The sequence below is a fragment of the Taeniopygia guttata genome, chromosome 1A (genome assembly GCF_048771995.1).
Source record: "Taeniopygia guttata chromosome 1A, bTaeGut7.mat, whole genome shotgun sequence".
Classification (NCBI taxonomy): Eukaryota; Metazoa; Chordata; class Aves; order Passeriformes; family Estrildidae; genus Taeniopygia; species Taeniopygia guttata.
The window spans coordinates 1,355,092-1,372,319 of NC_133025.1; the positions used below are offsets into that span (position 1 = coordinate 1,355,092).

The 17,228-nt window shown below is 43.3% G+C and overlaps 1 protein-coding gene across 2 annotated transcripts in view; it reads right to left on the minus strand.

Annotated features, from left to right (window-relative positions):
* Nucleotides 1-17,228, minus strand: part of COPG2 (COPI coat complex subunit gamma 2) — a 36,038-nt gene that overhangs the window by 16,825 nt on the left and 1,985 nt on the right. Inside the window, exons 1-8 of one of the 2 annotated variants that reach the window (XM_030289653.4) lie at nt 7,311-7,435; nt 5,017-5,069; nt 4,453-4,533; nt 4,107-4,178; nt 2,989-3,068; nt 2,167-2,242; nt 1,093-1,185; nt 485-571 (exon numbers count right to left, since the gene is read on the minus strand). In XM_030289653.4, coding sequence (XP_030145513.4) covers nt 485-571; nt 1,093-1,185; nt 2,167-2,242; nt 2,989-3,068; nt 4,107-4,178; nt 4,453-4,533; nt 5,017-5,069; nt 7,311-7,347 — 579 coding nt within the window. In that variant the 5' untranslated portion in view covers nt 7,348-7,435. Of the gene's footprint in view, nt 1-484; nt 572-1,092; nt 1,186-2,166; nt 2,243-2,988; nt 3,069-4,106; nt 4,179-4,452; nt 4,534-5,016; nt 5,070-7,310; nt 7,436-17,228 lie in introns of those variants that run through there. The other variant, XM_072918300.1, reaches the window with a different exon arrangement.

Here is a 17,228-nt window from a genome sequence, read left to right on the forward strand (position 1 = left end):
ATTCCACATTCTGAACACAGAGAATAATTCCATTTCCACAGGTGTCTGGAATATCTGTGCAAAATATTTACTCTTGTGGAGACCTTGCTGATATTTGGGTTCATCTTTTGTATCTGTCAAATTTTCTGAAGGCCAAGAGATGCTCATTGGGAGGCAGTGAGATGATTTCCCAAGCTTTTTCAGCACTCGGATTCAAACCTCTTCTGCAAGAACCACTGTGAGACAAGCAGCAGCATTCCAGCCACCAGAAATTTAGCAGGAAAAAGGGAAGGATACTCCAGAGCCAGCCCTTAATTAACAATCTTGTGCTGGCATCATGGAAAAATTCATTTATTTTTTGAAATTGTTAAGTTGTTTCCCAAAATCACAATTCTTGCTTTTAAAAGACTAAAAAAAATTATTATTTTTTAAGTTTTCTTAAGAACTTCCAGAATGCCACTAAGCGCCCCCCAGCATTTTTAGGGACATCCACCCTCAAACACACCTGTACCATGATGTTGTCACTGGAAGCTGCTTCCTGAGCTTCATTGATCCACCTTTTGACCACGTCATAGCTGATCTTCATCATGTGCTGCAAAAGAATTGACACTGGAGACAAACTCACAGCACTTCCACAGCCACTCTCTTATCCTAAACTCCTGTAAACTGTGGATTTCCCTCCATCTCAGTCTCAAATTACCATGCTCGCTTCTATTAATAAAAATATTCACTCATGATATCCTTCCCAGCCTTTTTGCCTCAAAAAGGGAGAGGAAATCAGAGTGGGTTCCTTCCTCTTGCCCTCCTGGTGTCTATTAGCAGAAATAATCCTGAATTGCAGCTTCAGCAGATAATTTCATGGCCCCTCCCCAGATAAATTCATGTTTTACACTGACTGCAGAAATCTGAGCATTTTGCACCAGGCTGCACTAGAAATTATTATGATTGATATACTCAAATGTTAGGAAAGGAATTGGAAGAGAGAAAGGAAATTTTTTTTTCTTATTTTCCAGTGAGATGAAGAAACAAAGGAAAAACCAAAACAAACACAGCAGACTCAGCTTCCCAGCCTGACAAAACACCAGATTTACAAAAATCTTCTGCTTTACTTACGAAGGAAGACACCAGAGCAGAGCTGGACACGCCGGGGACTTTGTCCACAATGGCCTGTTTCATGTACCTCTCAATGGCTTGGAGCATTGTACCCTGGCAAGGGGAAAACAGGGAAAAAGGAATGTGTGGATGCTTTGGAGGAAGAGGATAAAAGCAGCAGAAAACAAACATCCACATTCAGAGGACCCTCAGCAAAAATCTTGAGTTATTTCTGCAAGAGACTTGGGTTTGAGCTGCCTGGTCCTGAAGGGTCAGTGACAAAGTCACCAGCAGAGCAACCCCAGATCAGAAAGGAGCTTCCAAATTTTCCAGCTGCACATTCCCAGTGCTCCAGCCCATTTCTCCTGGCACAGGGCATTGAGTGCAGCAATCCAAGATAGAAACTGGAGCTCCCAAACATTCCAGCTGCACATTCCCAGTGCTCCTGGCAACTGCAGAGGGCATCAAGCAAAGCAATCCCAGACAGCAGCTGGAGCTCCCAAATTTTACAGCTGCACATTCCAGTGTTCCAGTGTCACATTTCTCCTGGAAATTGCACAGAGCAATTAAGTGCTCCATTAAGTGGAGCAATCCCAGATAAAAACTGGAGTTTCCAAACATTCTAGCTGCACATTCCCAGTGCTCCAGCACCACATTTCTCCTGGAAATGGCACAGGGCATTGAGTGCAGCAATCCCAGATAAAAACTGGAGCTTCCAAATTTTCCAGCTGCACATTCCCAGTGCTCCAGTGTCACAGAGCCCCTGGAAATTGCACTGGGCATCAAGAAGACCTATCTCAGATAGAAACTGGAGCTTCCAAATCTTCCAGCTGCACATTCAAGTACTCCAGCACCACATTTTTCTTGGAAATTGCACAGGGCATCGAGCAGAGCAATTTCAGATCAAAAAGGAGTTTCCAAATCTTCCAGCTGCACATTCCCAGTGCTCCAGTGTCACAGAGCTGCTGGAAATTGCTCAGGGCACTGAGCAGCCCTCCATAAGGCAGCAGTTCCACCCCTGCTGTAAAATGCACCCTGCAAAAGGGCAGTTTTGGGGTTTTAAACCACTCATCAGCTCACCCCCAATGTACTCACATCAGTGATCCTGCACAGAGCTCGGATGGCCGGGCCTCGATAGACATCCTCCTTTCCTGTCATGTCTTTGGTCAAACTGAAACCACCAAAACATCCTGTTAACACTTCCTGAATGCCCCAGCTCTCCGTGCTCCTGTGGCATTCACCAACACCTCCTCAATGTCCCCAGCTCTCCGTGCTCCTGTGGCATTCACCTCATTCAGCTGCTCTAGCTCTGTGGAGGAGCAACCTCTTCACAATCAGCTTAATTTGAGATTTATCAGCATCAAAACCTGGAGAGATACTGAGCTACGAAATGCCCACCCCACTGAATTGATTTGCCATGGGCCTGGTTTGTTCAGCTCATTCTCTTTCTTAGTGCTGCTGCTTGTTCCACATGGAATTTTGATTTAGAAATACTGAGCAAAGTTCTGTTTGGTTTATTTTATATATATCTAAAGTTGTTCAGCAATCCAACAACAGATCCAATTTTTGCTCTTGCAACAGCTGCAATGTCTTTTTGCAGTCAAAAAAATGAAGAGTTCAGTTGGGAGAACGAATTGGGCTTTACTTTAATTGCTCTGACAGCAAAGTCACAGCCTAAGCTGTGACAAAACAAGAATTAAAAAAAAAACCCCACCACCCTAAACGACAAGAAAACAAAGTAACAACCTTTTGTACACTGAATTCTCCCCCAGAGTGGGAACAAAATAACATTTGAGAGGGTGGCACAGACTGTGCATCACAGAACTGCTGTGTCCTTATCAAAGCTCAGCACTGCAGCAGCTCATGCACGGGCAGGGGCTGCAGCCCCTTTGCCAGAGGGTGACCCCGCTGTCCCACCTGCTGGTGACAATGATGACATCCTCAGAGATATTGGCCATCTCTTTGATTGTGAGGTAACACATTCTTCTGAGGGTTTGCTGTGGAAACGTGGAGAAAAAGATTAAACTCAGTGGTAATTAGAAGTTTCAAAAGGTAAATGAACATAAAAATTAAATGTTTCACTTTGAAAGAAATATAAGCTTTTAAACAAAACACATTGCTTTCAATGCAAAGTTAAAAGTGTAGAACTACATTTGATCCCTGGATAAGAGCCGAACTCCCTGCCACCAGAATTTAGTAAAATGATAAGAACTAATACAAAAAATCCTTTATAATTATCAAAGAAGTGATGCAGCACATCTGTACTCAGAAGCCCCACAATCATCAGTTATAAGCTTTGAAAATAACTTTGTTATTGTAAAAAAAAAATGGAAGCACATGTGGAGTGTTGGCATTAAGTCTTTGAAAAAAATTTATATTTTAAAACATCCTCTATTTTTAAAATGTGGATGTGAGAAACATTTCAAACACTCTGTACTTCCAAAAATGAACAGCTACACCTTCCTTGAACAAATCTCTAACAAGCAAACTGTTTTAAATTAAAATTAATGAGCCCCATCACATGAACACTGCTCTGAGCTCTCACACTCTGCAGAAGAGATCACAGAAGGACTTTACACTCTGCTGAGCCCAAAGATGAATTCCCAAATTCAATTCCCAAACCAATCTATGATTTTTAGGGTGCTCTCATCCTTTGCCTCAATGAGATCAAGGCTGACCCATGTTCTAAGGAACAGCAGCCTTTGATCTGCAGGCAGTTTTAGAATTCTATTTCCAATTAAGCAGATGGCGATTTGCAAGGGGAAGAACCAACCACCAAGTGCCACTGATTTGTAAATCCAGGCTTTGTGGTTATCCCCACTTTTACAGCAGGAATTCACTCAGAACCCACCGCCACCCCCAACCCAACCCACAGAACAACCACAGGTTATTATCCACTCCTCTGTTTCCAAAGCAGGAACTGCTTCCAGAGCTCCTCCTGTGCACTGCTTGCCTCCCACATCCCAAATTCCAAAGGTTTGGCAGCTCCTGCAAGCCCAGGCAGAACAGGGAGAGGCAAAGCACCAGGTCCTTACATCGTTCGACTGAAACAACCTGGTCATGGCAAAAAAAGCTTCCGTGGCTTCCGTGGTGCCGAAGTGTTCACCCTGGAATTGGCAGAGAGGAAAAGAAGGAATTATCCAGCTCCTTTTGCTAATGCCCTCCCACACAGCAGGAATCTCTCCTTGGAGACTTTCTCCTGTAAGAAACCATCCTTGCCTTCCCAGGGAATTCACAATTCTCTCCACTCTAAATGCCCTCCACAGGGATGGAAGTTTCCCAAGGTGTTTTCCCTGTGGAAAACTTCTTTCCCACTAAAAAGATTATATATTTCCCACTAAAACATTATTAAAATTCATGGAGAGAAATCCTAACAGTTACCTGGTTCAGTAGGTAGAGGATCTTGGTAAGGATGTGGAGGCATCTTCGTGGGTTTATTGGGGTTTCATTGAAGAGCCGTGCCTGGAAATGAAACAAATTCTGCTTGAATAGATCCTAATAATAATAATAATAACAATAATTTCTCTTTCAACATCAAAATGAATCTGTTTCCAGCTGAGCAGCTTGTAATTTTTATTTGTAATTAAATATGTGTCCCAGAGAATGTGTTCTTGCATCTTTCATTTGCAGCAATCTGAACAAAGCACAAACAACTCAATTTGCCATCTGGAACTGGCAAAAATGCCTCAAAATAAAGCATTTTTTTCTCCAGGAAGAGCCCCCTGAGATGCCACATGTCCATATGGAAGGCAGAAGCCACGTGTCACCTAATTACCCTAAAAAAAACCCTCATTAACTGTAGATAAAATTAATTTATTTACACTCTCTGTGATTTACATTTAATTCTATTAATTTAGCCATCCACATTTCCCTACAATCATTCTGCAACGCTTCCTGAAGGAAAAGATAATTAATTAAATGGCATTATCCTGTGATTATTCCTACCTCCTGAAGCACAGCACTCTTCTCCAGATGCTGGAAAGGATTGGAGCCACTCCCTGAGGAAAAAAAAGAGACCTCTCAGTTGAGGAAATTCATTCCTCACACACCCCAACAGGTCTGGACAGGCAGGAACAGCCCCAAAATTTTACCAAACAACCTCAAACCAGTGACATTCCTCTCTGAATAACTGATGTTGGCCATCAACAGCTTCGAATCCACTTTCTTAAGTGGTATATTCAGAGTTATAAAAAGAATAAAGGTAAAAAAATAAAAAAATAAGGAGACAAAGAAGAAAATTGTTTGCTATTTAAAATGTCTTTTATATACTTAATATTTTTAATACCTAAATGGCCTTTACATAGAACTAATTCCTTTTTCTACTTTCCTAATGCACCTGTTTTTATTCCTTCAGGCACCAAAAGCAGAGATGCGGATCAGGATGTGAAACAAAACTTCTCAGCCACATCAGTCCCACCCACAGGCTCACTTCTGCTCCTGATCCTCTCCTCCCAAGCAGGAATTCCTCATTTCCAGCTGACTTGTTCCCCAGTTCTCACAGCCCAAGCAGAAGGAGATTGCAAATGGAACAAACTCGAGCCCAGCTGGGCACATCTGGAGCTGAGAGCAGCAGCAGTTATTGTAGGGAAACTGGATTTCACTTCCAGGCCTTTGGAAGGGAATTCCCAGGGACACCTCCCACTGGCTGAGTGGGATGCTGAGAATTTGAAACTTTCTGTGCTGACAAACTCCAGCCCCCAGGAGAGCACGACATTTAACCTAAAACCATACAAAAAACTTCCAAAATTAATAAAAAACATTGAGAACACAAGTGTATAGTTTAATTAGAAGTGTGTAATACCACTAAGTGAAAAACCTAGAGTTTAAAGTTTTAAAATACAAAATGTATATAAAATGAAAATAAAAGTTTTAGAACAGCAACTAATCCTTCTTCTTTACCTACTTCTTCACAAGTTTAAATAATGTTTTGTAATTAAACAAAAAAGTCCACATTACAAACTCCATATAATTAGTTATTAAATTAAAAATAAAAAAAAATATATAATTTCTTAATTAAATAATTAAACCTTAAACAACCTTATACTAAAAAATTAATTAACCATTTTATAACTTATTAATAAAATACCATAAAACTCACAACTGATAATACCAATATAAGTCCCTGGTGTGAATTCCAGATGTGCAAGCACAGCCCAGACAGAGAAGGTCTGGAAAGGCTCCTCTGAAACCTTTTGGATTTTGCTTTGTGCAGCAAAAAAGTTTCTTTTCTTTCCATACATCAGCTCACCGTTCAGGGTTAGGATTATCATTTAGGGTTTATTATATAAATACATAGGGTATGTGTGTTATGTTATATAGGTTTAGTATATATATATAAACACACGTAATCAACTCTCTCTCCTTTTTTTGAGGGATGAAACATCTGCACTGAGCAGAGACAGGGATAAAATCCTCTCTAAAAATCATCTGTGGATAAAGGAAGAGCAAACAGACCCCAGTTCTTTCGGATTTGTCACCAGAGGGGAAAAATATTTTGGCAGTTGCTTCTTACAGCTGAAACACAAATACCCCACGAGCTGTGAGAGATCACAGAACCACAGGATGGCTCTGAAGGAGATTTAAGGATCATTCAGTTCCACCTCCTGTCATCAGCAGGGACACCTTCCACTATCCCAGCCTGCTCCAGCCTGCCCTTGGACACTTGCAGGGATCCAGGCACAGCTTCTCTGGGAATTCTATTTCACCTCAGCCTCTCCTCAGCTCATCATCTCCCTCACCTCAGCATCCCACTCACCTCAGTGTCACCCTCACCTCAGTGTCACCCTCACCTCAGCATTCCCCTCAGCATTTCCCTCACCCCTCAGCATCTCCCTCACCCCTCAGCATCCCACTCACCTCAGTGTCACCCTTACCTCAGTGTCACCCTCACCTCAGCATTCCCCTCAGCATCTCCCTCACCCCTCAGAATCCCACTCACCTCAGTGTCAGCCTCACCCCTCAGCATTCCCCTCAGCATCTCCCTCACCTCAGCGTCTCCCTCACCCCTCAGCACCTCCCTCACCCCTCAGCATCTCACTCACCCCTCAGCATCTCCCTCACCCCTCAACGTCTCCCTCAACCCTCAGCATCCCCCTCACGTCAGCCTCCCCTCACCTCAGCATCTCCCTCATCTCCACCCCACTGTCACCTCAGCATCCCCCTCACCTCTTCCCCCGCTGTCACCCCAGCACACCTCAGCCCTCTCCTCAGCCCTCTCCTCGCCCCAGCCCCCCCCGTACCGGACTCCTCGTCCTTTTTATCGAACTTCTTGATCATGGCGGCCCCGCTCCCTCTCCCCCTCCCTCCGAGCGCCGCCGCCTCAGCTGCCCCGCCGGAAGCCCCGCCCCACCCCGCTCGCTGACACCTGATTGGACAGCCGCGCTGTCAATCAACCCCAGGGCCTCGCGCCTGGCCAAGCCACGCCCCCACCCGCGCGCTGAAGGGGCGGGGCCAGAGCGAGGGCGCGTCTTAAAGGAGCCGCGTCGTTATTTTGTGAGGGGAGTGAGGTTCCGCTGGCGGGCAGAGACAAATAAAAACAAACAAACAAACAAACAAATAAATAAATAAATAAATAAAACTATCTGCATGCCAAGAAACGGGGACTCGTGTGGGGTTTACACAGAATTTCCATCGAATTCACATGGTATTCACATCGAATTCACACGGAATTCACATTGAATTCACGTGGAATTTCCATTGAATTCACACGGAATTCACATCGAATTCACACAGAATTTCCACAAATTCACATCCAATTCACGCGGAATTTCCATCGAATTCATGCGGAATTTCCATCGAATTCACATGGAATTCACATCCAATTCACACGGAATTTCCATCGAATTCATGCGGAATTTCCACAAATTCAAATCGAATTCACACGGAATTCATATCGAATTCATGTGGAATTTCCATAGAATTCACACAGAATTTCCATCGAATTCACAGGGAATTTCCACAAATTCACATCCAATTCACACGGAATTTCCATCGAATTCACGCAGAATTTCCATCGAATTCACACAGAATTCACATTGAATTCACACAGAATTTCCATGGAATTCACATCGAATTCACACGGAATTCAAATGACAATCCCACCCTCTGGGGCCTTTGGCAAAAGCCGGGCTAAGTCCCAAGTAACTCCTATGGAACTCAGATTTAATTCCCATAAAAAACCAAGCACTCAGCCCCTTGGCAAAAAATAAAATTAATTCCCATGTATCGCACATGTTAACAAGTTAACGGAGTTAACTCTCAAGGCAGAAAAACCTTTGTGCCCATGGAAGAAAAAAAGGATTCCCATTAATTTTTCAAGTTACTCGTGTGTAACTCGAAAGGAATTCACAAGTAACTCTCCAGTTGTAATTTTTTATTCTATTGTTTTAATTTTTCTGTGAAATTGAAAATGGAATAAAAGTTCTTAAAATGCTTTTTAGTTGTTTCATTTTGGGGTTAGAAATGGGTATATTTTGATATATTTATTTTGGAACTATTCCTCTTCCTGCAGGTGGCTGAGATTACAAAACCAAGGTGAGGTTTTTTGTGAGGAAAACCAGGTTTTTTTGGAGTATAATAAAAAGGTTTTTCGGAGTATAATGTTGTGTTTGTTTGTTTGTTTGTTTTTGAAGAGTGTTAGGGATCTTTTAAAGGGTTTTTTGAGTTTAAAATGTTACAATTCTAGATTTGATGCTATAGTTTTTCCAGTGGGAAACTGGGAAAGAAGACTGGCAATGCTGAAAGATCTCAGATATTATTTTATGGAATGACCCGAGGGATTTAGCAATTTCCATCTAAAACTGCCCCACTTTTCCCTTGTTCTTCCAAGTGGGAATTTTTTGCTGCATTCCAAACCCCAGCGACAGGGAAATGCGGAGCAAACTGGGGTTTTTCCAAGGGAAAATTTGTGGATTTGTGCCCCGGGCGGGGAAAAATTCCAGTGGTTTTTCCTTGGAGCAGAGGCTTGTAAGGGAAGGATTTTATTTTACTCCTCTAAACACCAACAACAAATTGGTTTCTGAAACAAAGGGATTAGAGGATGGGTTTATTTCCTAAAATAAAATGTGAGATATAATATATTATCTATTCTTTTAAAATATATCTATATGTCATATATACTATACAACATATAAAATAAAGTATTATACATTATATATGTTATACATCTTATATATATTATATATATTATTATATATATTATATGTATAATACATAGAATTTTAATTTAATATATAACATATATAATATATATTTTTACATAATATACATAGTTATATATTTTTATATTATTGTTCAAATTAGGTGTATTATATATTACATATTATATATAGCACTTATTACATGCATTATTATAATATATAACATGTATTCTATATTGCAATATATAAAATGTTGTGTTTATGATATTGTTTAGTATAAGTTATATTTTATTACATAGTACTATATATTAAATATGTTATATATTATATACTATGTATAACATTAGATATATTACATATTGCAATATATTATGTAATATAATATAATATAATATAACATAACATAACATAACATAACATAACATAACATAACATAATATAATATAATATAATATAATATAATATAATATAATATAATATAATATTTTTATTACTTTATATTATTTTATATTTTTATAATTGTTTCATTTTGTTTATTTTTATTTATTATTTTTATTTATTATTATTTTTTATTATATTTTATATTTTATTAGCCTCTCCATTGAGGTTACTCTGTCCTTCCTCCCATTTTACTACACCCCCAAAACCATGGTGGGGACAGAACCACCAAAAACCCCCAATTTTGGAGCCCCAGTGTTTTTTTAGCCCAGGAGCCTTCGGGAGATGCTTTTCTGTGGGTGGGCAGCACGAGCAGGACATTTATTCCCAGGATTTGTCACCCCAGGGACAGGCTGTGGCTGCTTCCCAGCCTTCCTCCCACTTCCAGGAGCTCAAAGCTGTTACTGCCACACTCCCAAATTTGGGTTTTCCACCTACAATTTGAGGTTTTGCAATCTCAGCCACCTGCAGGCAGAGGAACTGTTCCAAAACAAATCCCAAAACAAATCTCACAAACAAGTTTTTCCTGCAGTTTTTCTTCCTCTTTAACACATTGTTTCCTTCAAGTGCTTGTAGAGGTCAAGGAGAACATCTCAGCTTTAATTCCAAGGGGAATATTTGGGTTTATTTACAAGTTTTCCCAGTGATTTAGCACAGGCTTATATTCAATATTCCCAGCCTATCATAATTCCCAGCTCTTGACAGCAAAGCCAAGTGGAATTTGATAATTACTGACTTTAAAGATAAACTTGAAAAAGGAATACAAACTTTAGACTTTATAAAGATAAACTTTAAAAAGGAAAGATAAACTTTAGAAGGAAAGGGTTTCCCCAGCTGACTGGAATTAATTATAGAAGTGGAAAAGGAACCAAATCCCACGTGATGGACGTTTATTTATTCCTAGAAAGTCAGGGTGGAAAATCTTCCCTCTTCCTTCTCACCCTCAGAGAATGCAAAAAGGTCTGAATTCACTTTTTTTTTCAGGAGAATCCCTCTGGGAATGTTATTTGCAGAGAAAAGGAGATGTGTCCAAGCCTCCAGCTGCAATTTTCACAACCTCATGTTTTGTTCAGCGCTCTTCCGTCCTTGAATAATTTAATTGGATCAAATAAAGGCTCGGGACCAAAATCTGCTGATTCTCTTTGGGAAAAGGCTGGTTCTCAAAAACATCTGAGAACTGGAAGTCCCCAAACCAGAAGCTGAGACCTCGAGCAACCCCGTGGCCAAAATCCCCCGGGGTGGTTTCACAGCTGCTTTCCCCTCGTACGAAAAGGAGCTGAAGTTCCAAAAAATCCCACCGGAGATCCCCTGAGGTGAGCACAGCCCACCCTGCTGCTCCTCTGGTTCCTGGTGACTTCCTCAGCTGTGGGGTCACACTTCTGCCACTCCAGCAGGGACACATTTCCCTTGGAAAGCTCTGGAAAGGCTGGAATCGCTCCAGCCCGAGGCCATAAATGCAGCAGTGGCTCCTTCCCACAGCCTGGGTGGTCTGTTGGGCAGCAAAGACACCTCGTTTTTACTGATTCTGCCAAATTCCAGCCAAAAGGGGAAAATTTCAGTTGTAAAACTGTAGCAAGTGTTACATGTGGTGTATTTTAGCTTTTATGAGTGCATGACGTTGACTGCAATGCTTAGCATTGGATCTCCTCCTTCTCCTCTTCTCCTTCTCCTCTTCCTTCCCCTTCTCCTTCTTCTCTCCTTCTTCTCCTCCTCCTTCTCCTCCTCCTTCTCTCCTTCTCCTCTTCTCCTTCTCCTCCTCCTTCTTCTCCTCCTCCTCCTCCTTCCCCTTCTCCTCCTTCTCTCCTTCTCCTCCTTCTCTCCTTCTCCTCATTCTTTCCTCCTCCTTCTCCTTCTCCTCCTTCTCCTCCTTCTCCTCCTTCTTCTCCTTCTCCTTCTCCTTCTCCTTCTTCTTCTCCTTCTCCTTCTCCTTTCCCTTCTCCTTCTCTCCTCCTTCCCCTTCTCCTCCTCCTTCTCTCCTCCTTCTCCTTCTCCTTCTCCTTCTCCTTCTCCTTCTCCTTCTCCTTCTCCTTCTCCTTCTCCTCCTCCTCTCCTCCTCCTTCTCCTTCTCCTTCTCCTTCTCCTTCTCCTTCTCCTTCTCCTTCTCCTTCTCCTTCTCCTTCTCCTTCTCCTTCTCCTTCTCCTTCTCCTTCTCCTTCTCCTCCTTGTCCTTCTCCTCTCATTAAAAAAAATTTAAAAATTCATAATTCCCATAACACAAAATGTTACCATAGGAAATTTTTCCTTTCTCCACCCCTCTTCATTTCCAAGGTGTGGGTCTCAGATTCAGTCAAAGAAAGAAACTGAGAATTTCTAGCCAGGCAGATGCCTGGGAAAGAGTTGGAAAAGAATGTAAATAATTCTTTATCTCTCTTGTTTTTCACATTGTTTATAGTTAAGTTCTATCATTTTGCACCAATGGTTGGGTTGTTTTCACTTCAGAACCAACGGAGTTGGTCCTCACAAAGCTCTGTATAAAAGATCCATGTATTTTGAATAAATCAGAGTTTTACTCTCACAGCCTTCTGGTCAGTCTCTTCATTCCCATCCTGCCTCGACAGCGACACCAAGGCAATATTTTGACTTTTCCAGGTGCCTCCAAGCACAATTTGCAGCGCTGCCTTGGGACAGAATCCAGGCCCAGCAACTGCTTCTTGCTGGATTAATAGTAGGTAATTAAAATGGAAATAATTAACCTGATGAGAAACCATCCCAGGCTGCCAACCTGAGCTTTATAAACTATTTTTTGGGATCATTTTCCCCGAGCACATGGAATTATTAGGGATTAATCAGAAATACTTCTGAGAAGATGAACTCACATCCTGAGTACGTTTTATGCACTCTGTGCAAGAACCTGTGAGAGCTGATAAGAAATTAATTAAGTCCTGCTTAAATCCTCACAGGAAAACAAAAGGTGGAGTTTGGCCCATTCTGCTCCTTGAGGCAGAGTTTTGCTTTCTGTTTCTGGAAAATGAATGCAAAGGAATATTTTTGCCCTGGAAGGAGATGGATCCTTCCAGGATGGGTGTTTGTCTCCCCTTGGACACTGGACTAATCTCTAGTCCTGATTAAAATCCAGCTTTTTTTACCCAGAAATCTCCAGTTCAAGAATCACATCCAACAACACAACCCCTTCCATGAGCCACATCCATGGAGAAACCTGGAATTCCTCAACCACTTCCACTTGTGGTGCTGCATCCCTCCAGCTTCCCCTTCCTTGGAGCTGCTGGGCGGCCTCAGGAATTCCCACCTGGATGGTGAAGTGTCCCTTGACCAAACCAGCTGGGCAGGGAACATCCCTTGACCACACCAGGGACTTGTGCATGTTAAAGGTGGGAGAATTGTCCATATCAAGAGCCCCAGTTGCCTGAGCAAGGTGAGGAATGAGAGATAATCCCTTATTTCCTGAAGGCTTTGGAATGTCACAGCCTGGAATCATCCCAAGTGGAAAAGTACCATTGTTAGCAGAGCTTTGAAAAAAAACCCTCCAGTAATTTCCAGCTTGGGTGGAAACTTCCTGATTATTTATGGGAAATCATGGAATCATAGAATGACTTGGAAAGGATCTTAAGGATCATCCAGTGCCACCCCTGCCATGGTAGGGACACCTCCCACTGTCCCAGGCTGCTCCAGCCCCAGTGTCCAACATTTCCTTGGGCATTCCAGGGATCCAGGGGCAGCCCCAGCTGCTCTGGCAATCCCAGCCCAGCCAGGAATTCCTCATTCCCAAGATCCCATCCATGGCTGCCCTCTGGCAGTGGGAGCCATTCCCTGTGTCCTGTCCCTGCAGGCCTTGTCCCCAGTCCCTCTGCAGCTCTCCTGGAGCCCCTCCAGGCCCTGGAATGTGCTGGAAGCTCTCCCTGGATCCTTCTCCTCTCCAGGGGAGCACCTGGAGAACAAGGACACAGGGAATGGCTCCCACTGCCAGAGGGCAGCCATGGATGGGATCTTGGGAATGAGGAATTCCTGGCTGGGCTGGGATTGCCAGAGCAGCTGGGGCTGCCCCTGGATCCCTGGAATGTCCAAGGAAAGGCTGGACACTGGGGCTGGAGCAGCCTGGGACGGTGGGAGGTGTCCCTGCCATGGCAGGGTGGGAAAAAATTATTTTAAGATCCCTTCCCACCCAAACTTTTCCATAATCCTATAAAATTTATATTGAACCTGGTTTTGCCAATACCACTGATGGTGGCAGTGAGGAGACAGCGGTGACAACCCAGCCCAAAAATTGCTTCTCAGACCTTCAAAGCACTTGAAAAGAGACAACCCCTAAAGCATGAGCTTGGATGTGGGGTGGTGAATTCTTTTGGAAATCCAGACGCTGTGTCCAGCCCCTGGTGTTCTCCCTGCCTCAAGGGAGGGATGCTTTAGGATCACATCCTTGTCCTGGTGCTGGATGGGAAGGATCCTTTGGTGCTGTGCCTCAGGGAGTGCACAAAGAGCTCCCTGAGGCAGGGACCTGGCAAGGCTCTGTGGGATGATCCTACAAATCAGCCTGTCAGGGAAAATTCCCTGTCTGACCACCCCGGAGCTGCTCTGGAACTCACAATTCCTGAGCTGGGAATTCCTTCCCACCTCCACCCCACACTCACAGGCTCAGACCACTCACTCCAGGCTTCCCATGGCAGCGTCTCAAATGTCTCAATCCTAAAAATAATTTAATCTCAGTGCAATAATGAAATAATAAAACAACAGCTCGAGCTTGTGCCCCTCAGGAGGCAAAGGAAAATTCTGGATTCCTCAGCTCCTGCCATGGCTCTGAGTGTCTGGTCACTTGGCTGGACCACAGGTCCCTGTCCCTTTGCTGGTCAGTGCCAGCTTGTGGGAATCCAGGGCTTCCCTCTGCTGCCCTGGGACCCTGGCAGGGGTCAGAACCCCCCTGGACAGAGCTCCCAGAGACACTGTCTGTGATCTCTGTCCATGGAAAAGAGTTTTCAATCTTACAGGATGAATTACAAGCTCTGAGTGTTTGATATCAGTAATAATTAAGTGTGGCACAGGTGCAAAAGTAAAATTTTAGGATTCTAGATGAGGGGTCCAAAGGGGACAAGATGGAGGAAATTGGGTGTGTCTTGTCCTTTTTCTCCTTCTTCATGCCCTCCATGTTTCACTGTGGTGTTGGCATTTTTCTGTTGGTTTAGGCTGGGGACACACTGTCCAACGTAGGTGACAGATATTGGCACGTTATTGTAAATCCAGCACAGGTAGTTTGTGGTATTTAATGTTTGTACCATCCCACTGAGGGCAGAGCCCCACACGCTGCCCTGCAGGACAGAGCTGCGGCAGGGCAGCAGAACATGTTAGAGATAAACAGAATAAACAACCTTGAAACCAGCACAGACCAATTATGGCTTCTTCTTTGGCAATGGGGCTGAAAGACAGAGAATTTCCACAATCTTGGAATCATCAATACCTCAGATTCCAACACCAGCTCACATCCCCTTGTCACCCCCCAGAGCCTGAGCATATGCACTGAGTGCATTCCTCAACAACCAGTCATCCCCTAGTCTGGTTTTTCATGGAAAAGCTCCAGGATTTTCATGGAAAAGAGTTGTAAAATGTGCCTTTCCCAGGGATCACAACCCTCCAATCTGACCAGTGGAAACTCTCACCCAGTTTTGCTTATGAGCTCATTTGCATCAGCAGCACCAAAACCCTCACCTGGAAATTTCAGACACGATTGGATTTTTTACATCTTTTGAAGGAATTCTTGAAAAGAAAGGCAAAGTCTTCCCACACCGAGTTTTCTTTCCCACAAGGTGAGATGATCACGCTCAGCTCTTGCACAAACTGCTGTGAACCCTGCCCTGCTGACTTGTTTTTTATAACTCTCACCCCGTGGTATAAACTGTTTTTTATAACTCTCACCCAGCCCATCCAGAGTACAGCCACAAGCACCACCAGCCAGCTGTGGTAGTCCTCAGCTGCAATGCAACTATGTGGATTCTTGGCTTCTTCTTTCTTCAGCATCTTAATATTAATATTGAATTTTTTTTAAAAAGGGTTGGGATTAAATATGTGAGATGGTATTTCTTGAGTTTTATAGTATTTCACGCTAATAAACCAAAAAATTGAGTTGTATCTCTTTCTTTAGAAGGTTTTTTTAAAGATGAACTGTTTAATTATGAAATGATACTTAAATTATTTTTACTTTTAACTTAATGACTAACTACCTGTGGCCTGCAATGTGGACTTTTTTTATCCAGTTATACAAAGCCACCCAAACCCATGAAGAAGAAGGTGAAGAAGGACCAGCCTCTGCCCTAAAACCTCCATCTTGTTATATATATATATATATTGCTATATTCTAACCCTTAACTCTGAGTTTCCCACCCTGTGATATCACACACTTCTATCCAAACTCCACCCCCACAATCCCAGTGCTGCCATTCCATTCTGGAAGCTTCTCCATGGCCTCAGGTCACGGGTGCAACCTCTCTTCTGCTTCAGGGGTGTTAATTGAGGTTAATTCTCTTTCATTGAATGGCAGAGGGAGATTTTATTCCCCTGACATGAAGATTTGGCCATTGGCTGTGAAATGTTATCGAAGTTACCCTTTGTTTTTCCTTTTCTAGAGTGTGGGGCTATTTTTGTTTTGCTATTACTGACAAAACAACAACAACAACAACAACAACAACAACAACAACAAAACCCACGTGAAAATAAATAAAGGGTAGCTTCGAGTAGAATCTGTGGGATCTGAGTTCTACAAATGCTGTGGGATGGAGACTGACTGCAGGAGCTCTGCAGAACTCCCAGGGCTGGAGCACGGCTCGTTTTCAATTTTTGACATTTCTGTGGGCACTGGTATGTTCCAGCTCCAGCACTGGAATTCATGGAACCCCTCAGACCTGTTGGAATCTGTGGTGTTGATGATTCTGAGATTGTAGAAAGTCTCTGTCTTTCTGCCCTGTTGCCAAAGAAGAGCCATAATTGGTCTGTGCTGGTTTCAGGGTTGTTTATTCTGTTTATCTCTAACATGTTCTGCTGCCCTGCCGCAGCTCTGTCCTGCAGGGCAGCGTGTGGGGCTCTGCCCTCAGTGGGATGGTACAAACATTAAATACCACAAACTACCTGTGCTGGATTTACAATAACGTGCCAATATCTGTCACCTACGTTGGACAGTGTGTCCCCAGCCTGAACCAACAGAAAAATGCCAACACCACAGTGAAACATGGAGGGCATGAAGAAGGAGAAAAAGGACAAGGCACACCCAATTTCCTCCATCTTGTCCCCTTTGGACCCCTCATCTAGAATCCTAAAATTTTACTTTTGCACCCATGCCACACTTAATTATTGCTTATATCAAACACTCAGAGCTGGTAATTCATCCTGTAAGATTGAAGACTTTTCCATGGACAGAGATCACAGACAGTGTCTCTGGGGGCTCTGTCCAGGGGGGTTCCTGACCCCTGCCAGGGTTCCAGGGCAGCAGAGGGATGCTCTGGATTCCCACACAGAGCCACGGGCGGGCACGGGAGGGAGGAGCTGCATCCCCCCAGGACACCGCGATTCGGGATTGCATCCCTTCCCAAGGTGCTGCACCCCAAAAGAACCACGAATCTCCTCGTATTGCAGCAACCCCCA